This window comes from Lutra lutra, chromosome 5 (genome assembly GCF_902655055.1).
Source record: "Lutra lutra chromosome 5, mLutLut1.2, whole genome shotgun sequence".
NCBI lineage: Eukaryota > Metazoa > Chordata > Mammalia > Carnivora > Mustelidae > Lutra > Lutra lutra.
The window spans coordinates 77,266,793-77,292,170 of record NC_062282.1 but is presented as its reverse complement, the minus strand read 5'-3'; the positions used below and the strand labels follow the sequence as shown (position 1 = coordinate 77,292,170).

The window sequence follows — 25,378 nt, the reverse complement described above, 5'->3', positions numbered from 1 at the left end:
AGGCAGAGAGAGAGGGAGAAGCAGGCTCCCTGCTGACGCGGGGCTCGATCCCAATACCCTGGGATCATGACCTGAGCCGAAGGCAGAGGCTTTAACCCACTGAGCCACCCAGGCACCCGGGAAAAGAAGTTTTGAACAATGCCTTCGTGTTGTGATTTCTTTGTAGGGCAGTTTAAGATTATTTTTTAATTGGGAAGTAGCAATAATGCAAGTAATCTTCACTATTACACTTAGTAACATGTACCTTGAAAGACATCTGTTTTCTCTAAATATTTTGTGTCCCACTCAAATCTGGGACAGATATATAACTGTGATGAGCTAGAAAGTAGAACCAGTGGTGGGGCTCTTCCTCACAGAGCCAGGGAAGGGAGTAGGCAGGAGCCACCAAATCTGCAAACTGAAAAAGAAGAGTAGAGGAAAAGTGAGCTATTTATCAAGAAAATGGGGGTGGAGGGAAGATGCACTGCACATTTTCTTTATTTGCACATTTCAAATCCCTTGGCAAAAGAGGCCATGAAGTATAGGAGACATGGTTTCCAATAATTGCTGTTGTGGAGCACTATGTGCCAGGCACTATACTACTTACTTTAAATATGTATTCTCATTTTTTGCTTAGAATCATCAAATGAGACAAATCTCCCTATTTGACAGATGAAATGGTTGGAGAGATTAAGTGATTGCCCATGTGGTGGGCCAAGGTAATATCACAATGCACTCCTTGAGGCTCTAAAGCCCTTGATTTTCACCACTTGGTGATACTCATTTTTATTATTAACCATACTTAATAAAGTTCATTGATTGGGATGCCTGGGTGGCTCAGTCAGTTGGCAGCTGCCTTCAGCTCAGGTCCTCATGATCCCAGGGTCCTCGGATTGAGCCCTGCATTGGACTCCCTTCTCTGTGGAGAGCCTTCTTCTCCCTCTCCCTCTGCCTGCCACTCTGCCTACTTGTACTCTCTATCTCTCTGTCAAATAAATTTAAAAAATCTTTTTTTTTAAGTTCAATAAAAACATAAAATATTTTTTTAAAAAGTTCAATAATTGAGAATAAGAAGTAAAGTTAGTACTGGCTTATTCTGAAACACAGAAATAAATTGAGACACTTAAAAGAAAAATAAACACCCCAAACCCTTCATGTCACCTTTCAAGTTCTCATTTCCAAGGAAGATACACCTTTCATCAAGTATAAAATAACCTTCAATGCAACCCAACTTTCCCACCATTACCAACTACAGTTAAATCTCCTTATGTCACCTTTAGTTCTCAAATTTTTTATTTATGTCCTATTTTTTCCTGCTGCCCCATTTTTCTTCGAATACTACCATGAACACCATCTAATGGTTACCTCATGGGCCAGACTCCATTTCTAAACCTGCTCCAATGGGTTTTAGAAGAGGATACTATCTGGGCTCCCTTTTGGCCTCCATCTGGATTTGGTGAGGGTTCCAGGGCCTGGAACCAGTCATTCAGGAGGTCATCCAAAGGGGTGGAACCCATTGGCTCTAAGAGTTCCTCCATTCCCTGCCTAGGAAGGTAGCAGAGTCAGAGGAACATACACTTCATTCAGACTCTCCCTTTTCAGCCTGTAAAAGCTAAACCTCTGCAAATTGAGGAGAGGTTGGGCTCAGTCCACCACTCAAACAACAAACCAAGAATAATGCACACACCCCTCAGACACCCTGCCCTGCAGAGGCTGGCTGGGGGGGGTCCCAGGAATGTAGGGCTCTTCTCCACTGCCTGATCTGGGCATCCCAGGAGCGACGGCTGTATCTCCTCTTCTTGTTTGGTGTTTGAGGGTGAAGTCCTGGCTGTCGCTTGGCCCTGGCAATGACAAATATGTGTCAGACTCAGGTCAAGATAAAGGAGCACAGCTCATTGTTTATCACAGTGAATTTGGAGACTCGGGGATTTCCTGAGAGCGAGGTAGGACCAATGCCCTCAATTCAATCAGAAAAAACAAATCTTCAGATGGGATTAAGCACCTAACTTCCTAAATTCCTAATATTCTTCTGGGAAAGATAATTTAGATATTTCAACTCTCTCAGAAGTCAAGGTAGATATAAAGACAATATCTGACATCTCTTTATTTATTATTATTTTTTTAAAGATTTATTTATTTATTTATTTGACAGAGAGAGATCATAAGTAGACAGAGGGGCAGGCAGAGAGACAGAGAGGAGGAAGCAGGCTCCCTGCGGAGCAGAAAGCCCAATGCGGGACTCGATCCCAGTTCCCTGAGATCATGACCTGAGCTGAAGGCAGAGGCTTAAGCCACTGAGCCACCCAGGTGCCCCTCTGACATCTCTTTAAAATACATGCTACCTTTTTATACACTTAGTATGCATGTATGCATGGAAACTTACATGTAATTAGGCAAGTATGTTGTAATTAGTGAAGTCAGCTGGAGGTATGAGGTAAAAATGGTTAGAAAGAAAAAACTTGGGGCGCCTGGGTGGCTCAGTGGGTTAAGCCTCTGCCTTCGGCTCAGGTCATGATCCCAGGGTCCTGGGATCGAGCCCCACATTGGGCTCTCTGCTCTGCAGGGAGCCTGCTTCCTCCTCTCTCTCTCTCTCCCTGCCTCTCTGCCTACTTGTGATCTCGGTCTGTCAAATAAATAAATAAAATCTTTAAAAAAAAAAAAGAGAAAACTTCATAGCAAACTAAATAGAACTTTAAAAATTCTCATTGGCCAAGTATGATTTGTTCTATTTGAAAAAAAATCTTGAAAACTTATTTTTGGGGCTACAGTGCAAGAAAATTAGTTGTAGTAATGATGTAACTTTGTGAGAACACTCAGATTCTAGTATCTTTCCATCACCCTACATTGAACCAAAGCCACTTGGATGACACTGTTGTTGTGACCACCCACAATTGCACTCACTTGGGGACCTGCTGCAGGAAACACTGGTAACCAGGTGTGCACTTGCCATAATCTATCTGTTTTTGCCGCCGCTGTAGAACAGTTTCATCTGTCTCTACCTCCCACCTGTGGGGGAAGTATACAGTGGCCCCATGAAGTGTGATTATGGTTATCAAAGCAGAAACCAACTCATCCCCCACATACTCCTTAACCCCCAGTCTGGTTTTCAAACTCACCTGGCATGGCAGGGCTCTGTGCTGACTCCCACACTCACCATCTCAATCCCAGAGAACAAAGACTCTTCACACACTTCCTTTCTGGGGAAGCAGATTCTGCAGATGAAAGAGTATTAGGATAAAATCTGGCTGACTACACTGTACCACCACCAAGATGCGGACACTAGATAAAGGTTGTATATCTGACTTAACTGTTTCTCAAAGATAAAGTTTGTATTTCTGATTTGTTTCTCAGACCGGTCTGCAAGCCAACAGCACGAGTAGCCCCTGGGAGCTTTGATAATTCCTAGATCCCACCCTCAACTTATTGAATCATCATTTTGGAGGCTTGCATTTTAAAGAGCTTCCAGGTTATTTTGAACTTTTTTTTTTTGTTATGGAAAAATTCAAAAATAGAAGAGCACAGCATAATGTTTTGCTACTCAAAGTAGGGTCACAGGACCGCCGCATCAGCATCAGCTGCAAGATTGTTACAAGTGCAGAATTTTGGGCCCAACTCAAACCTACTGAATCAGAACCTGCATTTTAAAATCTCCAGATGATGAGTATGTATGTTAAACGTTGAGAGTAGTGATCCCTAGTTACCCATCAGCTAATACTCATGGCAAATCTTGTTTTATCTATGCCCACCAGTACTCCCACAGGATTATTCAAATCTTCAACTTTAAGAATTAATTCTTGGGGCACCTGGGTGGCTCAGTGGGTTAAAGCCTCTGCCTTCCACTCGGGTCATGATCTCAGGGTCCTGGGATCGAGCCCCATATGGAGCTCTCTGCTAAGCAGGAAGCCTGCTTCCTCCTCTCTCTCTCTCTCTCTGGCTGCCTCTCTGCCTACTTTGTGATCTCTGTCAAATAAATAAATAAAATCTTTTTTAAAAAAAGAATTAATTCTTGAGGGGCGCCTGGGTGGCTCAGTCGGTTAAAGCCTCTGCCTTTGGCTCAGGTCGTGGTCCTGGGGTCCTGATGGAGCCCCGCGACGGGGATCTCTGCTCGCTGGGGAGTCTGCTTCCCTTCCTCTCTCTCTGCCTGCTTCTCTGCTTACTTGTGATCTCTGTCCGTCAAAAAAAAAAAAAAAAAAAAGAATTACTTCTTGAAAAAATACAAGAATAAATTCTTGGGGCACCTGTCTGGCTGAGTCAGAAGACCATGGGGTTGTTGATCTTGGGATCCTGAGTTTGAGCCCCACATTGGGTGTAGAGATTACAAAGACAAATAAACTTGGGGGGGGGGGGAGAACTTTTTTAACACCACCTCATCAGTGTCCACATTTCCATAAACAACCCTCAAAAGAAATTTCCTTTATCCTACACAACCTAGCATCTAGAAGACGCCGCGCTATAAAAGGAACACGGAACAAGGAATGCTGTCGGAAGCGGCCAGTGCTGCTCAGCTTAAGCACACACACCTGTCTCGTCTCAACATCTGCCATCCCAGTGGAAAAGGCTCCATATCTCCAAGGGAAGTCAAGCAAAACGAAGAGGAAAAGACCCACGTAACCACACAAGAAAGAAGAAAGGAAAGAGAAACGTTTAAAACACCCTGCATCCAAACAAATCTCCCCAGATATTATCCTAAAGAGTGGTAGGTAATTGCTCACGAAGGGCAGTTTAAATCTCCCGGGGTTGGAGGGACTAAGGGAATGGAGAGCTCGGGAAGGCTGTGGCGATTGGCCAGAGAGAGAGCCAATGGTGTGCCAGATACTCAGCAAGGCGGGGCTTAACTCGGGGCTCGGCGTACGCTGATGGACCAATGGGCATCTTTCTCTGACGGCGGGGCGGGGCATATTGTGTTCCTTCCAAAGCAAGCTCACGCCTGGTGATGTAGAGCCAAACGATTGGCCATGGCGGGGGGGGTGGGGGGGGGTCTGACGGGCGCGCGCAGATTGGCTGGCGCAGTTTTGAGGTAAATGGGATAGGTTTATGGGGAAGGCGGAAGGTTTGAACAGCCGGGACCTGTGACTGTTGATATTTTTGCACCGAGCCTGTAACTTTGATCCTCTCGCGAGAGAAACGCAAACCTGGACTCGAGCCTATCCTGTCTTGAAGCAGAATTGTAGTCTGGTTAATTGACTTCTTTCCTCAGATTTCTTTTCATTCTACTCAAGGCTTCGCTTGTGAGTGACTTCCCACTTCCGTTTCTCCTGAGGTAAGCGCAGAGACTTCTCCACCAGAATCAGAGACCCTAGCGTCCCCTCAGGTCCGGTCGGGGTCTCACAAACAGAACTTCACGGGACCTAATAGTCATTGTCGCGAATTAAGAGACCTGAATTCCTTCCTTGCCATGAGCCATGAGCTGTGTAGCCCCCGAACAAATAAAAGCCCTCTTTTCATTCCTTTTTTAAAGTCTTGGGTTTGGAGGGTCTGGCTGGCTCAGTCAATGGAACGTGGGACTGTTGATTTTGGGGTGATGAGTTCGAGTCCCAGTTTAGGTTGCCAACCTGACTTGAAGGAAAAAAAAAAAAAAAGTCCTACGTTTGCCTCTAGTTAAGTCTAGGCTCGGAGGAAACGGTCAAGCCGCTTGGAGCACTTGTGATTTCACCTTCAGGCGGACCTGTGTGTGATTCATCGGTTGGGATTGGAATCCACTAAGAGCCGCTGGGCCGCTGCTGGGAAGAGTGGAGGAGGATGTGAACACTGGACAGTCTGTGGGGTACCTATGTAGATGAGGTTCGCCCCTTAGCTAGGCTTTACTTACTTATTTATTTTTTTCCCCTTAGTCAGGTTTCAGAGGCCATGTCTGCAGAATTCATTTCATCAGCAGGAGAGGAGGAATGCCCCAGCTCCGGACCCAGTTTTAGATCCAGTCGGAGGAAGATATTAAACCTGCTCCTGGAGAGAGACACTTCCTTTACCACCTGTCCAGATCTCCCTAGAACTCCGGTGAACAAACTCTTTGGTGATTCTGCAAACCTAAGCGTTTTGTCTGGGTAAATTCACTTTTCACACTTTATCTCCTTTGCTTTCCTGAGTAGCCTTTGGGTTTTTAAAAAATTACCCTGACTCAAAGATCAGAGGTGAAGTTTTAAACCCTGCCTTTCACTAACCGTGTTACCCTTGAGTCTCAGGTTTCTTTTTTATGACATAGAAATAATAATCTCTTCCTATCTTACCACGATCTTGTGAGAATCAAATGATGTGATGTCTGGCACAAGTCTTTGAAAACTCTATTGCATTAAATGAGTTGGTTGTTTTATTAGTATTAATATTAGTGTTATTCTTTAAATCCTGGTCATGCCATGCTCTGATGCCTCAGCTAGCAAACAAAGTTGGAGAGTTATAGAGCTGAGAAATACTAGAGACTTCAAGGAGAAATCAAATCTGTTTGTTCACAGTGCTTAGGGGAGAATTTGTGGGGTCAAGATTGACTTCAGCCAACAATCTTTGGTTCTCGAATTTAAAAAAATTACTTGTCTCACTCTGTTGGTGAGGAGGAAATGACATGCAAATTATTAGGGTAGAGAAAAGTGGGAGATTTTTCTCAGCCTACTCTGAAGTATTGCCAAAAAAGCAGCTAGATTTATTTGGACACTGTTCAGATGGTGTGAATGACTATTGAGGGGTGATTCAGATGAAGAGGATAATGTGATCTTTGCCTTTTAAGGATACTACAGCCAAATAGGAATCTTGATGTACTATTGTGTCTCAATAGAGGTACCCCGAAATGTTGCCTTGATCTTTCGAATCTTAGTGGTGGTGGAGAGATGTCTGCCAATCATCTTACCACTTCTGCAGACCTTGATGAAACTGGTAAGGAGAAAGGAGGTAAAGACCTCAAGGGAAAGAACAGCTTTTAATGGAGAGGACAGTGTAGTTGGATAGAGATAGAAGGTGGTAAAAGTAGGTAGAGATCCTTGAAGTTAGAATTCTATGAGTACTTAGTGGATTTTTGAGAATGATAAGCCAAGAAGAGAAATGTAATATCATTAATAAGAGTCACTTCGCATTTGAAAATTTTAGACAGAAAGGAATATTTTGTTGACTAACTGATGGTAGGAATGAAAGTATTAATTAAAACGAGACGTCTTATGCTCTACTCTAATCTCAGGAAAGGCAAAGAAACAAACATAAATATTTGTTAACTAATTCTTTTGTTTTTGTAGAGTCTGAGTCCAAAAGGAGTAACTAGTCAACCATTTTAGTATTTGTTCTACTTTCAGATTTCCTGAGTGATAAGCATCATTTTCTACTCATGAGGAAAAAAATCTGTTGTTTAGGGTAGGGCCTGTTTTCGCAGCGTTTTTTTCTTTGTGACACACATAAATTCTTAAGTTTTCATGAACTTGAAACTTGTACCGTATACTTAGTACTTATCAAGAGCCTTTGTTTTAAAAACATCAGCTTTTGAAATTAAGAAATGAAGAAAACCAGAAGGAAAGACAGAATGCATGGACAAGAATAACTCTTCACATCTGATTACAGGTCACTTGGATTCTAAAGGACCTCAGGAAATACATTTAACTGGGATGTAAGTTCTTTTGCTAAATGAACCCCATGCTAAAACCTTTTCAGCAGTGGCACAGAGATTTTATCCTATGCAGACTCTATAAAATATAGAACATTTTGCTTTGGGTGTAAGTGGGCTTGAAAGCCCAGATCCTTCCTTTGAAAGTTTTTTTTAAGTTTCCCAGATCTAAATAGTTCATTTTAACCATTACAAACAGTTTGTGTTATATTTAAAAAATTAAAGAAAATGATATATTACGTTTAGGCATCAGCTGTTACCTGCATGTGAGTAGGGCTATGTTAGAGCATCTAGATTCCAGTGGTTTACTGTTTCACCAGCTGTGACTCTGAAAAGTTTCTGAACTTCCCTGGACCTCAGTTTCTTCATTTGTAATAAATAACAGTGGAAATAATACTGATACTTCCCATAACTGGTCCTGTAAGGATGAAATTTAGCACATACCAAACATTTTATAATGTTTATTGTTATTATTCATGGGGATTCTTTGTTGGAGATCTAACATGTTCAACTGGGGAAATCCTCAAGGAATGAAAAGTAATTTTAATTTATTTATTTTTATTTATTATTTATTTTTTAAAGATTTTATTTATTTATTTGACAGAAAGAGGGATCACAAGTAGGCAGAGAAGCAGGCAGAGAGAGAGAGGGGGAAGCAGGCTCTCCGCTGAGCAGAGAGCCGGATGCGGGGCTCGATTCCAGGACCCCAAGATCATGACCCGAGCCGAAGGCAGAGGCTTCAACCCACTGAGCCACCCAGGCACCCCTATTTATTTATTTTTTTAAAAGATTTTATTTATCTATTTGAGAGAGAATGAATGAGAGAGAGCATGAGAGAGGAGAAGGTCAGAGAGAGAAGTGGACTCCCCAAGATGCTGGGAGCCAGATGCGGGATGAGATCCTGGAAGTCCGGGATCAAGACCTGAGCCAAAGGTAGTCGCTCAACCAACTGAGCCACGCAGGTGCCCTGAAAAGTAATTTTTTTTTTTTTAAAGATTTTGTTTATTTATTTGACAGAGAGAAATCACAAGTAGGCAGAGAGGCAGGCAGAGAGAGAGGAGGAAGCAGGCTCCCTGCTGAGCAGAAAGCCCGATGTGGGGCTCGAACCCAGGACCTGGGATCATGACCTGAGCCGAAGGCAGCGGCTTAACCCACTGAGCCACCCAGGCGCCCCTGAAAAGTAATTTTAATTCAACTTCTTAACTTCTTAGGTTTCCATTTGACTGTTTTAATCTTCTTAGAACTTTGTTCTTTGATATTTAGGTGAATTAGGTGCCACTGTGGTGCACTAGTGAAAGCATTCTATGACTTTTGAAATTTTTATTGAATTATTTGTTTTTTAAAAGATTTTATTTTAGGGGCACCTGGGTGGCTCAGTGGGTTAAGCCTCTGCCTTCGGCTCAGGTCATAATCCCAGGGTCCTGGGATGGAGCCCCGAATCAGGCTCTCTGCTCAGCAGGGAGCCTGCTTCCCACCCCTCTCTCTCTCGCTTCCTGCCTCTCTGCCTACTTGTGATCTCTGTCTGTCAAATTAATAAATAAAAAAACAAAAAAACAAACAAAAAAAAAAGATTTTATTTTAGGGGCACCTGGGTGGCTCAGAGGGTAAGCCTCTGCCTTTGGCTCAGGTCATGATCTCAGGGTCCTGAGATAGAGCCCCACATCGAACTCTCTGCTCAGCAGGGAGCCTGCTTCCCCCTCTTTCTCTGCCTGCCTCTCTGCCTACTTGTGATCTCTCTCTCTGTCAAATAAATAAATAAATAAAATACCTTAAAAAAGATTTTATTTTATTTTAAAGATTTTATTTATCCATTTGAGAGAGAGAGAGAGAGAGAGAGAGAGAGAAAACATGAGAGGGGAGAAGGTTGGTGGAAGAAACAGACTCCCCGTGGAGCAGGGAGCCCAATGTGGGACTTGATCCCTGGACTCTGGGATCATGACCTGAGCTGAAGGCAGTTGCTTAACCAACTGAGCCACCTAGACACCCTAAGATTTTTTTTGTTAATTTTATTTATTTATTTGAGAGACAGAGATCACAACTAGGCGGAGAGGCAGGCAGAGAGAGAGAGAGAGAGAGAGGAGGAAGCAGGCTCCCCACGGAGCAGAAAGCCCGATGTGGGGCTCGATCCCAAGACCCTGGGATCATGACCTGAGCCAAAGGCAGAGGCTCTAACCCACTAAGCCACCCAGGTGCCCCTAAGATTTTATTTTTAAGTAATCTCTACCCCCAATATGGGGCTTAAACTCACAATCCTGAGATCAAGAGTCAATGCTCCAGTGACTAAGCCCGTCAGGTGCCCCTCCATGATTATTTTTAATAATACATGTGAAAATTTCACTTTAGATTTCTTGTAGTTTCTTTGATTTGCCTAAAATGTCCTAAACCATGTAGACTAGATAAAATCCTGGCAGGAAGGATAGTAATTCTTAAAAAATAAATATTAGCTCCAAATAGCCAAAGCTGGAGAATTAGTCAATTGTGTGTATGTAAGATGTAAGAAAAACTCATCATCTTTGATGTATATATATATGGTTATGCACATGAAATGAGGGCCTTATCCCCAGGATGTCACTCAACATCTTCATATTTGCCAGACAGCATCCTACATATTATTACTGAAAGTGACACATCAACTAGGTATAGGGCTTCTGCCATGGAAGAAAGGAAAAGTTGGAATGCCCCAAGCCACTGACAAATAACAAAACAGTATTTGGGGTTAACTGACTGTCAGGTTTTTTTTGGTCTGCAGGAATCATCAGCAGCACCTTACAAAATGCAGCCCAGTGAGTAGCGTCTCTTTCTTGGGTTTGGGTTTGTTTCTCAGGTGGGAGACAGAGACTTTCCAGCTCACCTGTGGCCCAAGGATGCTGGATTTTCTCAGAAAACATTCTCTTGTAGGCACAGCTGCATTGTAGCACTCCAAGTTCTTTGGACCATGGCAACAGGAAGAAAGATGCAATATGTAGCTCATCCACAAATAAAGAAAATGTGAGTGGTAAACCTGGATACAGTAGCAATTTTCTTCCTGTGAGGAGAGCGACTCATCAGTATTATTATGAGACTTAGAACCCTTATGCCTCATTGTGCAGACCAGCAAACTGCATCACTACAAGCAAAAAATTCTTTTTTTTAATATTTTTTTCTTTTAAATTTTTATTTATTTATTTGAGAGAGACCATGAGAGAGAGAGAGAGGGAATGAGCAGGGGGGAAGGGCAGAGGGGGGAGGGAGAGCAGACTCCCTGCTGAGCACAGAGCCCATTGCCCTTGTGGGGGTCCATCCCAGTACTCTTGAGATAATGACCTGAGCCAAAGGCAGAGGGTTAACCAACTGAGCCACCCAGATGCCCCAGGCAAAAAACTCGTTATGGTTTGTTTTTTCTCTTTAAGGTTTGACCATAGAATAGAAATATAGCTCTGAGTCTTCCACAGCAAGTCGTCATTTTTACCCATGTTCAGCTGATTAATTTAAGGACAAAAAAAATCTGTTACTGTAGTTTGGGAATTTAGAACTTTTTTTTTAATGGATAAAGGTAATGTATATAAGTTGTTAACATACTCTTTGCATGGCTTCATATATGCGTCTACTTTATTTCTTATTTCTCCGTTAGTCCATCTTCTTTAGTCTGGATTCTGAGAAAGCCATGGGCCTTTTTTGGAGCCTCAGGCCCTCCATCAGTTCTTTTGGTTTGGCTTGGTTTGGTTTTTAAGTGTTTATTTTAGAGAGAGAAGGAGAATGAGAGCGGGGGTGGCGGGTGGGGGGGGGGGGTGGGAGGCAGAGGGAAAGGGAGAGAATCCCCAAGCAGACTCCTTGCTGAATGGAGAGCATGAGGCAGGGCTTGATCTCATGACTTTGAGATCCTGACCTGAGCTGAAACCAAGAGTCAGATGCTTATGGACTGAGTCACCCAGCTGTCCCCCTCCATCAGTTCTAAATTGAAGTGGGCTCCACAGAGCCACCTAATCACTAAGATAATTGTCTAAATAATCCCTTCAACTAATTCTCTTTTCTAGCCATGTTTTTCTATTTCCTGCCTCCTATCCTTTCCCTCAGGTCAGTATTTATAAAAGATAGCTGCTGTTCTTTTCTCACATTGACTAAGTTATATCCATGTTTTTTGCTTTTCTAATCAGCTTTTTCTTGATTTGATACTCTCCTGATCACTTTTTAAAAATCTCACCATCCCCTCCCCAGTTGGACTCCCCTCTTCCTCCTATCCTTTGGCTTGTGATTATAAAGTTAGTATCCTCCAAAGCAAAGCTACATATCATATGTCAAATTCAAACCATAATTTGTATCATCAAGATATAGGATCAACCTTGATTACACTTAATGTGTTTTGTGAGGGTTATTCATGGCTTCATCTGATGAAATGTGTTTGGCAGGGCTTGCTGACACTTGTCTTCCTCCAACCCATGTAGTTTTTCTTATGCAGGAGAACAACACTTTGAAGTCCTCAGAGTGGTGGGCACTCAGGAGCCTGAAGTTTCAAACTAGACAAGGGGGGCCTTACATGTCTCCCCTTTCTCCCCTTTCTCTACTGGTGAGTCACTGAACATCCTCATCAAGGGTCTGCTGAGGCGTTGTGGAATATAGGGTGGCAGATCTGCATTTACAACACTTTGAATTTTTTTAAGCTGGCTTGGGTGAGAAAAGGGGTTGGAGAAGCAGCTCCAGGAAAAGGAGGAGACTCATCCCCTGATCTTTTTATTTGCTTCAATTTAAGGAGGGAAAAAATTTCTTGGGCATTTAAAATTTTTCTGTTTTATTCTTTTTTTTTTTTTTTAAAGATTATTTATTTATTTATTTGACAGAGAGAGAGAGATCACAAGTAGACAGAGAGGCAAGCAGAGAGAGAAGAGGAAGCAGGCTCCCTGCTGAGCAGAGAGCCCGATGCAGGACTCGATCCCAGGACCCTGAGATCATGACCTGAGCCGAAGGCAGCGGCTTAACCCACTGAGCCACCCAGGCGCCCTCTGTTTTATTCTTTATTTGTCTTCCCCTACCCTAATTTTTTCCCCCTACCCTAATTTTTAAAAGTACAATGGGCCCATTGTGAAAATGGTTTTTTAAAAAATTATTATTTATTTATTTATTTGACAGAGAGAGAGAGAGATCACAAGTAGGCAGAGAGGCAGGCAGAGAGAGGGGGAAGCAGGCTCACTGCTGAGCAGAGAGCCCGATGCGGGGCTCGATCCCAGGACCCTGAGATCATGACCTGAGCTGAAGGCAGAGGCTTACCCTCTGAGCCACCCAGGTGCCCCTAAAATAAAATCTTTTTTTTGTTGTTGTTGTTTTGTTTTTTTATTTATTAATTTGACAGACAGAGATCACAAGTAGGCAGAGAGGCAGGAAGCGAGAGAGAGAGGGGTGGGAAGCAGGCTCCCTGCTGAACAGAGAGCCCGATGCGGCGCTCGATCCCAGGACCCTAAGATTATGACCTGAGCCGAAGGCAGAGGCTTAACCCACTGAGCCATCCAGGCGCCCCGTGAAAATGGTTTTAAAATACAAGAATATAAAAGAGAAAATAGCTGTCTCATAAAGGGAAATCTGTTATTAACATTTTACCTTATTTCTTTACAGTCTTTTAACTATGTATAGTTTTACAAAGTTGAAGTCATATTACATATATATAATTTTAATATTTTATTTATTTATTTGACAGAGATCACAAGTAGGCAGAGAGGCAGGCAGAGAGAGAGAGAGGAGGAAGCAGGCTCCCGCTGAGCAGAGAGCCCGATGTGGGGCTTGATCCCAGGACCCTGGGATCATGACCTGAGTCGAAGGCAGAGGCTTAACCCACTGAGCCACCCAGGCACCCCCATATATATAATTTTATATCCCACCTTTTTTTTTTTTAGATTTTTTTATTTATTTATTTGACAAACAGAGATCACAAGTAGACAGAGAGGCAGGCAGAGAGAGAGAGGGAAGCAGGCTCCCCGCTGAGCAGAGAGCCCGATGTGGGACTCAATCCCAGGACTCTGAGATCATGACCCGAGCCGAAGGCAGCGGCTTAATCCACTGAGCCACCCAAGCGCCCCTATATCCCACTTTTTTAAACTTAATATTGAAACTCCTAGTAAACATTTTTTTTAAATTTTTTTAAGATTTTATTTATTTATTTGAGAGAGAGCACAAGTAGGTAGAGAGGCAGGCAGAGAGAGTGAGAGGGAAGCAGGCTCCCTGCTGAGCAGAGAGCCCGATGCGGGACTCGATCCCAGGACTCTGAGATCATAACCTGAGCCGAAGGCAGTGGCTTAAACCACTGAGCCACCCAGGCACCCCCAACATTATTTTTTAATAGATGTTTTTACTCTAACAAATGAACCATAATTTACAAAATTCCCTATTTTTGGACACAGTCGTATCCAAATGTTGTTTTTACAAATAATGCTATAATGTAATTCTTGAACATCAGTCTTTACCTGTATTTCAAAATATTTTCTTTAGGATTAGTACCAAGAATTATAATTATGAGGTTAAAGAGTATATATATATATTTTTTTTTCTTTTTTTTAAGATTTTATTTATTTGTCAGAGAGAGAGGGAGAGAGAGTGAGCACAGGCAGACAGAATGGCAGGCAGAGGCAGAGGGAGAAGCAGGCTTCCTGCCAAGCAAGGAGCCCGATGTGGGACTTGATCCCAGGACGCCGGGATCATGACCTGAGCCAAAGGCAGCTGCTTAGCCAACTGAGCCACCCAGGCGTCCCAAGAGTATATATAAATATATTTTAATATTTTATTTATTTATTTGACAGAGAGAGAGAGAGAGACAGTGAGAGAGGGAACACAAGTAGAAGGGAGTGGGAGAGGGAGAAGCAGGCTTCCCACTGAGTAGGGAGTTTGATGCAGGATCATGACCTGAGCCGAGGCAGATAGTTAAAAACTGAGCCACCCAGGCACCCCTAAAGAGTATATTTTTAAGATTTTTGATATATATAGTCAGATTTCTTTCCAAAAAAGTTGTAGGAAAATAAATATTCATTAACAATTTATAGGTCTTTGAATAAATGATTTATTATTTTTTAACTGCTAATTAGATTGATAAATATTTTATTTTATGTTAAAAACAATTAGTAGTGATTTCATGTGAATATTAGCCATGTACATTTTACCTAGTAAATGACCGTGCCCTTTGTCCATTTAGCTACTGGAGTCTTAAGGTACCCAGGCACTCAGTTTCTTTTAATAGACAGTGGATTCAAGATACTCCAGGGATTTAGGGTCTAATCTCAATCCTAGGAAAAAGTCATTTTAACATAGCCCATCATAAGTAGATTATATTGACCATGTTTCAGGTTTTTGATTTCTTGGAGAAAGGGAAGACTTAGAGCATGGTAAATTACTGATTAAGTCTCCTGTGGGGGTGTGTGTGTGTGTGTGTGTGTGTGTGTGTGTGTGTATCTTTTTTAATGTGATAAAATATACATAACATAAAATTTACCATTTTAACCATTTTTAAGTGTATAATCCAGTGGCATTAAATATATTTACAATGTTGTGCAACCATCACCACTATTCATTTCCAGATTTTTTTCATCATTTAGAACAGAAACTCGCTACCCATTAAAAAATAACTCCCCATTCCTTCCTTCCTCCTTCCAGCTCCTGGTAACCTCTAATCTACTTTCTGTCTCTGTGAATTTGACTTTTGGACAATTAGTGGTATAACATTCTGTTTATCTATTAATTTGTTGATGGACATTGGGTTGTTTCTACCTTCTTCCATTGCAAATAGTGCTACCATGATACTGGTATACAAATATCTGTTCAAATCTTTGCTTTCAGATCTCTGGGGTATATACCCAGAAATGGAATTTGTGGATTATAAGATAATTCTGTATTTGAGGGGGAACCACAATACTGTTTATCCATATCAGTGGTATATTTTTTTATTTTAGGATTTTTATTTATTAGAGAGAAAGCACGAGTAGGCAGAGTGACAGGCAGAGGGAGAGGGAGAAGCAGGCTCTCCACTGAGCAGGGAGCCCCATGTGGGCTCAATCTCAGGACTCTGGGATCATGACCTGAGTTGAAAGCAGCCAGTTAACCGATTGAGCCACCCAGGCACTCCTCAGCTGCACCTTTTTAAAAATCTTTGGTTTTTTTGTGTGTTGCACTGTATGAGTTTTTTATATATTCTGGATATTAATCCCTTATCAGATATATGGTTTGCCAATATTTTCTCCCATTTTTGTACATTGCCTTTTTACTTTCTTCGTGGTATTTTTTGATGCACAGAAAATTTTAATTTTATTAAGTTCAATTTGTTCATTTTTTTTCTTCTGTTGGCCCATGCTCTAGTGTCATGTTAATGAGATCATTGCCAAATCCAGTGTTATGAACTTTTCCAACTGTTTTCTTCTAAGAGTTTTATAGTTTTAGCTTTTACATTTGGGTCTTTGATTCATTTTGAATTAATTTTTATATATGGTATAATGTAAGGGGTCCTGAAGAGTTTTTAATATTGTCCATATAATTGGCAGGACAATGGAAACTTTTTGGAAAGTGAAATGAAATATCTGGGCAGTCCCATTACTACATTTCCAAAATTGGATAAAAATCCAGAACTAGGAGATCAGGCAGAGGAGACTTCCGATGAATTGATGGAGTTTTCTCTGGAAGATCAAGAAGAGGCCAAGGTAAGGTACTGTCTGATAGCTTTGTATTTTCCCTATTCCTTCATTCTTGAATAAACAATATTGGGCATCTCCTGGGTTTTAGCCACTGTACTAGGTCTACAGAGATCAAGAAGACATGGTCTCTCTACTCTAAGGGCTACCTGAATAATACAGGGTATTGGTAACCGTGGGATTCTTTTCTCTTTTTTTTAAGGCTTTTATTTTATTCATTTATTTATTTATTTTTAGGCATTTGTTTATTTATTTATTTATTATTTGGCAACAAGAAATAGCAAGAGAGAGAATACAAGCATGGGGAGTGGGAGATGGAGAAGCAGGCTTCCTGCTGAGCCGGATGCCTGATGTGCTCAATCCCAGGACCCTGGGATCATGATCTGAGCCGAAGCAGATGCTCAACTACTGAGCATTCCAGGTGTCCCCAACTGTGTGATTCTTATTACTGCTGGGTGAGAAGGTTCCAGTTAGTAGTTTGAATACATCACCCTCAAAGTAATTCGGTATAAGTGATGCCTCCAGAAGAACAGTAATTGATGGAACATACCTAGCATGATTTTTAGCTATTTTACAATATATCCTCCCTGTGTCACTGGGAGGCATACCTGAAACCTGTGGCTTATTGGCCATGTATGGATGTGCCAAAGGTAGATTCTGAGGTATTTGGCTTTTTTAAATCAACTTCATTTCTGTGAAGCAAATATGTGTATGAGTGTGTTTTTTAAATTTATTGATTAAATAGGCAAATGTCATATAGTTGAGCTCTTGGATTCTAGTCCTCATTCTCTTATTTAGTGTTATGAGCATGAGAAAGGCACTTAACCAGTATAAAGCTCAGTTTCTCATTTTTTTCTTTTTAAAGATTTCATTTATTTGTTTGACAGAGAGAGACAGTGAGAGAGGGAATACAAGCAGGAGAGGCAAGAGAGGGAGAAGCAGGCTTCCCGCTGAGCAGAGAGCCTGATGTGGGGCTCGATCCCAGGACCCTGGGATCATGACCTGAGCCAAAGGCAGACACTTAACAATCGAGCCACACAGGCGCCCCAGTTTCTCATTTATAAAACAGAGAACATAATAATGAGAAATATTTCCTCAGTAGGATTGTTGTGAATATGATTAAGTGTTAAACATTTTATAATACTTTATTGTTAATAAAAACAAATGTAAGCTGTAACAACATTCGGTAAATATTTATTATGAGACTGATATGAGTTAGGTGCTATATCAGAACTGAGGACAGAGTTGTGATTAAGATGGTCAAGATTCCTAACTTCCATGGAGCTCATATTTATGTTTATTCTAGTCTAAAAGATAGACTAAGTAAGTAAGTAAGCAAACCAATACCCGAGATAATGACAAGATTCTCAAAAGTGCTATGGATGACAGTGGTATGAAAAAGGACCTAGAGGGCGCCTGGGTGGCTCAGTGGCTTAAAGCCTCTGCCTTCAGCTCAGGTCATGATCCCAGGGTCCTGGGATCGAGCCCCACATCAGGCTCTCTGCTCTGTGGGGAGCCTGCTTCCTCCTCTCTCTCTCTCTCTTTCTGTCTCTGCCTGTCTCTCAGCCTACTTGTGATCTCTGTCTGTCAAATAAATAAATAAAATCTTTAATTAAAAAAAAAAAAAAAGGAAAGACCTAGAAGTTTAGTAGGGTGCTGCTTTTAACTTTGAGTAACTAGAGCAGTGCTGACACTACAATGAATTTGAAAAGAAGGAGGAATTCAAAGAGAGTAAGATATGTTCTCTTTTGGACATTGAGCACTCCCCCTTTTTGTTTTCCCTCTCTTGCTGTTTCTCTCTGTGAAATAATTAAATAAAATCTTTAAAAACAAAAAAATATTTTTTTTTAAAGATTTTATTTATTTATTTGACAGAGAGAAATCACAAGCAGGCAGAGAGGCAGGCAGAGAGAGAGGAGGAAGCAGGCTCCCTGCTGAGCAGAAAGCCCGATGTGGGGCTCGAACCCAGGACCTGGGATCATGACCTGAGCCGAAGGCAGCGGCTTAACCCACTGAGCCACCCAGGCGCCCAAAAACAAAAAAAATATTTATTTATTTGCCAGAGAGAGAGAGTGCACACAAGCAGGGGGCGTGGCAGGCAGGGGGAGAAGCAGGCTCCCCAGTGAGCAAGGAGCCCAATGTGGGACTCAATCCCAGGACCCTGGGATCATGACCTGAACTGAAGACAGATGCTTAACCAACTGAGCCATACAGGCATCCCATATGCTTCACTTCCTTAATCTACAAAAAAGAAAAGGCTTTGATAACTATTTCATTTAGAACAATACTTGCCAATTACTAATGTTTAATTATTATAATGTAGTGTAGTAAAAGTGCTTAATTACTGTAGTATAAGGTCCAAAATGCATGGAGTTATAAAGACTGGTAGAGAAGGGATGCTTGATGGCCTTGATGGCCTTAGCAAAGTGAAAGTTGCAGTAATCTGTGACTCAGAGGAAGAGTGTTAGGTGACAGTCTTGAAGAATTTGGAGAAAGTCATAATCAACTTTTGGAAACCTCAGAGAGGAATTATTAAAAAGCTAATAAAGTGACATTTGTAAGGTTTAATGTGATAGACCTGCATGGCATAGTGTGCTGTTGCCTAGTAGCAAGATTGGAGACTTTAGAGCTCCAGGGATGATTGAATGTTAGAGGTTTCCACTGGCAGATGAAAACGTCAAATGGGGTTGAGTTAGCATAAGTGATTGTGAAAGTAGCACAGAATGGGACACCTGGGTAACTCAGTTGGTGAAACGTCTGCCTTCGGCTCAGGTTGTGATCCCAGGGTCCTGGGATTGAGTCCTACATTGGGCTTCTTGTTCAGTAGGGAGCCTGCTTCTCCCTCTGCCTGCTGCTCCTCCTGCTTGTGCTCTCTCTCTCTCTCTAACAACAACAACAACAACAACAAAAAGTAGCAGAGAAGTAGATGATGATGAATCAAACAAAGCCTGGATAAGGAGCCAAATGTCTCACTGGGTAGACTCAGTAAGGTAAGAACAACAATGTGGTTGAAAGTTGCCAAGGAAGAAGAAGTCTCTGGTTTAGAAACTTTGAGAGCTAGCAGAAATTTTAGTTAGTTTGAGGATGTGACAAGTTTGAATTCTTCGTGGTAGAGGAAGTGAAGGGTTGCAGGGGTTTTTTTTGTTGTTGTTTTTGTTTTGTTTTGTCCCTGCTTACTGAGAAGGTAATGTGGAGTGCAGGAGAAACTTGGTGCAAGTATTTAAGAAGTTGTGAAGTCCCTCTCTGAGGGGTTTTCAGTTTTTAGAATGTGGTATGCATGTGGGGAAATAAGTAGTCTGGATTTTAGTGTTTTGAGTAGTGTCTTGGGAGACAAGAATGGAAAAGAAAAATGAGAGGCAGGTAATAAGAGTAGGTTCCATTTATTGACTGTTCATACTGGGCACTGTGTGCTGAGCTGTTTATATTCTTCATTGCTTTTAATTTTCATGTCAATCCTGAAATAGGAGTATGATGCCCCTTTATTTTTTTTCTTCTCTCCCTTTTGTTTTTTCTTTAATATTTTCATGTTTTAGGAGGAGAATATCAGACCATGGAATAAAGGCTCTTACCCAAGGTCACAAAGTTAACCATTGGTAGAGTCTGGATTTAAGCTGAGAGATCTGCCTGACTCCCGAGCTGGTGTTTTTACCAGTATCAGGGTGTCTTTTTCTGAATATGCCTGGGAGGTAAAAATTGTCCCAGGAATATGTAATAGTGACATTTGCTTTTATTTATCTATCTATCTATCTATTTATTTATTTGAGAGAAATAGAAAGAGGGAACAAGCATGGGAGGAGCAGAGGGAGAGAGAATTCCAAGCAGACTCTGTACTGAGCTCAGAACCTGACACAGGGCTCAGTCCCAGGACCGCAAGATCATTATCATGACCTGAGCTAAAATCAAGAGTCAGATGCTTAACTGACTGAGCCACCCAGGCATCCCAACATTTGCTTTTTGCATAGGTTTCATAAGGTTGAATACCCAGAGTTTGAATGGATTGAAGTGTTAGGAAGGGTGGTGGATCAATTATCTAGAACACTGCTGTTCTGTAAAACTTTCTGAGATGATGGAAATGCTTTATATCTCTCCAATATAGTAACTACTACGTGGATTTGAAGCATTTAAAATGTGGCTTGTGGGGGCGCCTGGGTGGCTCAGTGGGTTAAGCCGCTGCCTTCAGCTCAGGTCATGATCCCAGGTCCTGGGTTCGAGCCCCGCATCGGGCTTTCTGCTCAGCAGGGAGCCTGCTTCCTCCTCTCTCTGCCTGCCTCTCTGCCTACTTGTGATTTTTCTCTGTCAAATAAATAAATAAAAATCTTAAAAAAAAAATAAAATAAAATAAAATGTGGCTTGTGCCACTGAGAAACTGAAGTTTTAATTTTTTTTTTTTAAGATTTTATTTATTTATTTGACAGAGAGATCACAAGCAGGCAGAGAGGCAGGCAGAGAGAGGAGGAAGCAGGCTCCCCGCTGAGCAGAGAGCCCGATACGGGGCTCCATCCCAGGACTCTGAGATCATGACCTGAGCCGAAGGCAGCGGCTTAACCCACTGAGCCACCCAGGTGCCCCTGAAGTTTTAATTTTTTTGAGTTTTAACCAATGCAGATTACCATGTGTCATTAGTATTACTATAATGGCAGGTCAGATCTAGAACCCTCTAAAAAGTATGTCCCTGGAGCAGCACCATCATTATCAGGTAGGAATTTCTCAGCAGTGCAAATGACTGCGCCCCAACCCAACCTTCTGAATCAGAAACTGAGGGTGGGGCCCAGCAGTCTGTTTTAACAGTCCCTCCAAGTGATTTTGATGCACCCTGCTATATAACACAGTATTAAATCCTGTTTTGTTTTGATGTCAGCAGTTTATGGGAAAACAACAGAACCAAGATATAATCTGAAAGAGATAAGATGGATATTGGGAGAATTGACAGTGACCTTCCTGAAACAAACCTTTTTGAGGACTCACTGATAATAGAGGGTAGATCTGTGGAAAAACAAGTTTAGGGATAGTTAGCATGGGGAAAGATTGCTAGGCCTTCTGAGCGGGGGGGGGGGGGGGGGGGGGGGGGGGGGGGGGGGGGGGGGGGGGAGCAATGTAAGGTGAACATTTAGTTGTGCTCTTACAAATATATGTTAGTCTTCATATTTCCAAAATGTAGCTGATACAGTTAAGTCTCAACTAGTATTAGCTAGTAATTAAATTTAATGTTGATAAAAGGAAAATTTTCTGTTTTCAGTTTTCTTGTTGAAAATTTACCTAATGTGTTTAATCTCTTCTATGAAACAATAAGCACAGTACAGAGGACATGATTGAATCTTTCCTTGATGAAGATTTTTTTCATCATCTTAGAAACATCATTCTGAGTTGTATAATACAGACAGTATAGAAAGGTAGGTTTAAAATAGACTGACCCCTGATTATAGCAAATAATCTGGAAATTTTGTTTGTTTATATAGAAGAATAGCTTCTGGCTCTGAGGTATTTTTTGAGGGTTTTTTGTGTGTGTGTGTGTATTTAAAAAATATTAAGTCCCCTTATTTGCACATTTTAATGCATTGTGACTCTTACAGCATTACTTTCAGTTGAGGGTACACTATAGAGAAATATGCAGAGCAGTAGATTTTAGAATACAAAAAAATTAGGGATTTTTGTTATTGGGTTTATCTCTTTGATGCTAAATGGAAATAGATAGCAAGGAGATTTGTATAACCTTAGTGATTTCTGATGTATTCATTTAAAAAATATTTACTGAGTGCCTGTTAAGTGTCAGGCCCTGTGATTAACAGTGGTAACACAACGGTGAACAATACAGACTAGGTTTATGCCTTCTTGGAGTTCATATTCTTGTCAAGGAGACATCAACAACAGAAGTGTATACAGGTTAATAGATGTTCTAGTTAGGTTCTTGGTAGCAAATAAAAGAAAATGATTTCTAGTTACCTCAGGCAGAAAAGGGATTTTCTGGAGGGTATTGAAGAACCCAGAATTACCAGGAAGGCTGGAAAACAAGGTAAGGCCAAGTGCTGCTGTGGGGTCTTTGTGCTTGGGATGTCACCACCTACTGGCTAGATACTCAGTGTTACCATTGCTGGCTCCCTGCCCCAGAAGTTCATCCAACCTGCTGCTGGACCGTACTGCTGAGGACCATTTGCTGCCACCTACTATATTCTCCACTGTGGTGCTGCAGCCATAAAAAAGACTCAGCCAACCCTGTGCTTTTGTGTTATTCTTCGATCTTCAAAATCCAGTCAGGAATATCTGGTTGATTATAAGAGAATGGAAAAAGGATTATTTGTCCCCCTTTGGTCTCCTTATCAGGCGACAGGGCTGCCTCCCCATTAAATTTGAGATATTACTAAATGTCCAACTTTAGCCAAATTGCAAATGACTGCCAAAAGAGGCAAGATAACTTAATCATTGCAAATTGTCCAAGTGTGATGAAGGAAAAAAAAGGGGACTGAGATAAACCTTAATAGAAGGAGACCTTTAAATGGGAATAAATAGGGACACCTAGGTGGCTCAGTTGGTTAAGTGTCTGCCTTTGGCTCAGGTCATGATCCCAGGGTCTTGGATTGAGTCCCACATTGGGCTCCTTGCTCAGTGGGGAGCCTGCTTCTCCCTCTGCTTGTACTGCCTGCTGCTCCCCCTGCTTGTGCGCTCTCTTGCTGACAAATAAATAAAATCTTTAAAAATAAATACATAAATGGAAATAAATAAGAAAGGCCTCCTTGAGAAAGAGAGATTTAGTTGAGAACAGGTTGATAAACTGTCCCAGTTTGCCTGCCATTGAGGAGGTTCCTATGACCTGGGCCTTTCAGTGCTTAAACTGGGAAAGTCCCAGACAAATTTGGGTGAGCTGGTCACTCTAGTTGTGCATGAACCATACACGACATGACTAGAGCCAGAGCATTCCATGAGGAGGGAATATTGTAGGTGCAAAGGTCCCAAGTTTGAGTAGATCTTGGTGTGTACAAGGTACTGAGAAGCCATTGTGAGGGACGGGGAGCGTTGCCTGAGGTGGGACAGAAGAGGTAAGCAGGAGACAGATCATGCAGGGCCTTAGCGCTATGGTGAGTGTGTGGATCTTATTCTAAGTGCATTGGGAAGCCATTAGAGGATATTCAGTAGAGGAATAATACGTTTGTTTTATGAAGACCACTCTTGTTGCTGGATAAAGAAGAGTAGGAAGGATTAAGAGTTTGAAGGAGGGAGGATGTTGGAAGCAGTAAGAGTAGGATAGGAAGCTATTGCGGAAGTCTCAGGAAGGGTTGATTGTAGCCTAGGCTATGGTGGTGGCTACAGAAACAGAAATGGATGAATTCAGAAGGTGTTTTGGATACAGAACAGACAGGCTGTAAAAGAAGGATAGGATCATGGATGAGTGTAGACATGTTAAGTTCCAAGTGTTTTTATTTCAAAGGGAAAACATAAGCAGTTAGAAGAAAACTACCTTCTTCTCTCACCAAACACAGCATCCTATCTGCTCTCATATCCATATAACTGCCATCCCTCTTGTTATACTGCATAAGTGTCCCTCCTCCTATCTAAAGCTCCCTCCCCCTCTGCACTTCCTCCTCTTCATTCATTCATTCAATCATTCCTTCATTTGGTAATGCTGGAGATACAGTACCGAACACAATAACAGAGTAAAGTTTGTTCTCTTGTAGAGCTTGCATCCTAGTCAGGAGGAAACAGATAAAGAAACAAATGTATTTATAATATGACAGATGGTAAAATACTATGGTAAAAAAGCAGGATAAAGAGAATAGGGAGTACCTGGATTAGGCTGGAGTAGAGGGGGAATTATTTTTGATAGGTTGCATAGATTAGAGAAGACCTCACAGATCTTTGAGCAGACATCTTAAGCAGTGAGGGAGCCAAACAGTTAATAAGAAAGGATGAATTTTTCTAGACAGAAGAAAGATCAAATGTAATGGTTCTGAAGTGGGGGTGTGCTAGGCATGTTCCATGGAACAGCAAGAAGGCCAGGGTGGCTGGAGCAAAGTAAGCAGGTGCACAGTGGTAGTTGAGGCTAGAGAGTAGGTAGCAGGACAGGTCATGTAGGGCCCAGTAGGTCAATGTAAACATTTTGCAAAACCCCTGAGTCACATGGAAGCATCTCCTCTTGTCTGCTCCTGTAGGAATCGGCTCTCTTTTTCTCCCTTCTGTATTAATCTCCTAGATTAATACTTCTCCCTTCTGTATTAATCTCCTAGATTAATACCAAAGAATACCAGTTCTTTGGTATCAGGACTCATTTGCAATCTTAAAACTTATTGAGAACACTTTGCCTTGTACCTGATCTTTTGGGAAAAGTATCCAGTTTTTCTCCATTGAGTATGATGTTAGTTATGAGGGGTTTTTTTTTTTAAGATTTTATTTATTTGAGAGAGAGAAAGAAAGCAAAAGAGCGCAAGTAGAGGGAGGAGCAGAGGAAAGAAAGAGGGAAAGAATCTCAAGGAGATGGGACACCTGGGTGGCTCAGTCAGTTAAGCATCTGCCTTTGGCTCAGGTCATGATCCCAGGGTTCTGGGATTGAGTCCCACTTTGGGCTCCTTGCTCACTGGGGAGCCTGCTTCTGCCTCTGCCTGCCACTTTCCCTGCTTGTGCTCTCTCTTTCTTTCTGACAAATAAATAAATAAAAATCTTTTAAAAAAAGAAATTTCAAGGAGAGATTAATTTCATGAGAGATTAATCTTTAGTGTTCTGTTTTTCTTGTAATGTCTTTCATCATTGGAAAGAATTCTTTCTTTTTATGTGCTAAAGCAGGGAGCCCCACATGGGACCTGATCTCACAATCGGGAGATCATGACCTGAGCCACAACCAAGAAAGAGCCAGATGCTCAACCAACTAAGCCACTCAGGTGCCTCTCTCTCTCTCTCTTTCTTTCTTTCCTTCTTTCTTTCTTTCTTTCTTTCTTTCTTTCTTTCTTTCTTTCTTTCTTTCTTTCTTTCTTTCTTTCTTTCTTTCTTTTTCCCCCAAAGTAGACTCCACAACCAGCATGGAGCCCAACACAGGGCTCAAATTCATAACCCTGAGATGAAAACCTGACCTGAGATTGAGTCAGCTGCTTAACCAACTGAGCCACCCATGCACCTCTAGTGATAGCTTCCTTGAGATGCCCTTTGTCAGGCTGAAGAAGTTCCTTTCTATTCTCAGTTTGCTAAGAGATTTTAGCAGAAATAG

General features: G+C 41.7%; 2 protein-coding genes across 6 annotated transcripts in view; one reads left to right on the top strand and one right to left on the bottom strand.

The window, feature by feature from the left end:
• CDC25C (cell division cycle 25C) overlaps positions 1-25,378 on the top strand; it is a 38,599-nt gene that overhangs the window by 1,012 nt on the left and 12,209 nt on the right. For 2 of the 5 annotated variants that reach the window (XM_047731208.1, XM_047731207.1), the window contains exons 2-9: positions 4,412-4,675; positions 5,811-6,020; positions 6,743-6,840; positions 7,513-7,558; positions 10,305-10,338; positions 10,454-10,543; positions 11,991-12,098; positions 16,045-16,200. In XM_047731208.1, coding sequence (XP_047587164.1) covers positions 4,455-4,675; positions 5,811-6,020; positions 6,743-6,840; positions 7,513-7,558; positions 10,305-10,338; positions 10,454-10,543; positions 11,991-12,098; positions 16,045-16,200 — 963 coding nt within the window. In that variant the 5' untranslated portion in view covers positions 4,412-4,454. Of the gene's footprint in view, positions 1-4,411; positions 4,676-5,006; positions 5,240-5,577; positions 5,679-5,810; positions 6,021-6,742; positions 6,841-7,512; positions 7,559-10,304; positions 10,339-10,453; positions 10,544-11,990; positions 12,099-16,044; positions 16,201-25,378 lie in introns of those variants that run through there. The other 3 variants (XM_047731211.1, XM_047731209.1, XM_047731210.1) reach the window with 3 other exon arrangements.
• On the bottom strand, positions 151-4,622 carry LOC125100779 (oocyte-specific histone RNA stem-loop-binding protein 2-like). The gene is given in 7 exon segments (XM_047731215.1): positions 151-397; positions 1,401-1,524; positions 1,676-1,704; positions 1,706-1,820; positions 2,881-2,985; positions 3,096-3,191; positions 4,500-4,622. Coding segments are annotated over 7 exon segments (645 nt in total). The 5' UTR covers positions 4,544-4,622; the 3' UTR covers positions 151-265.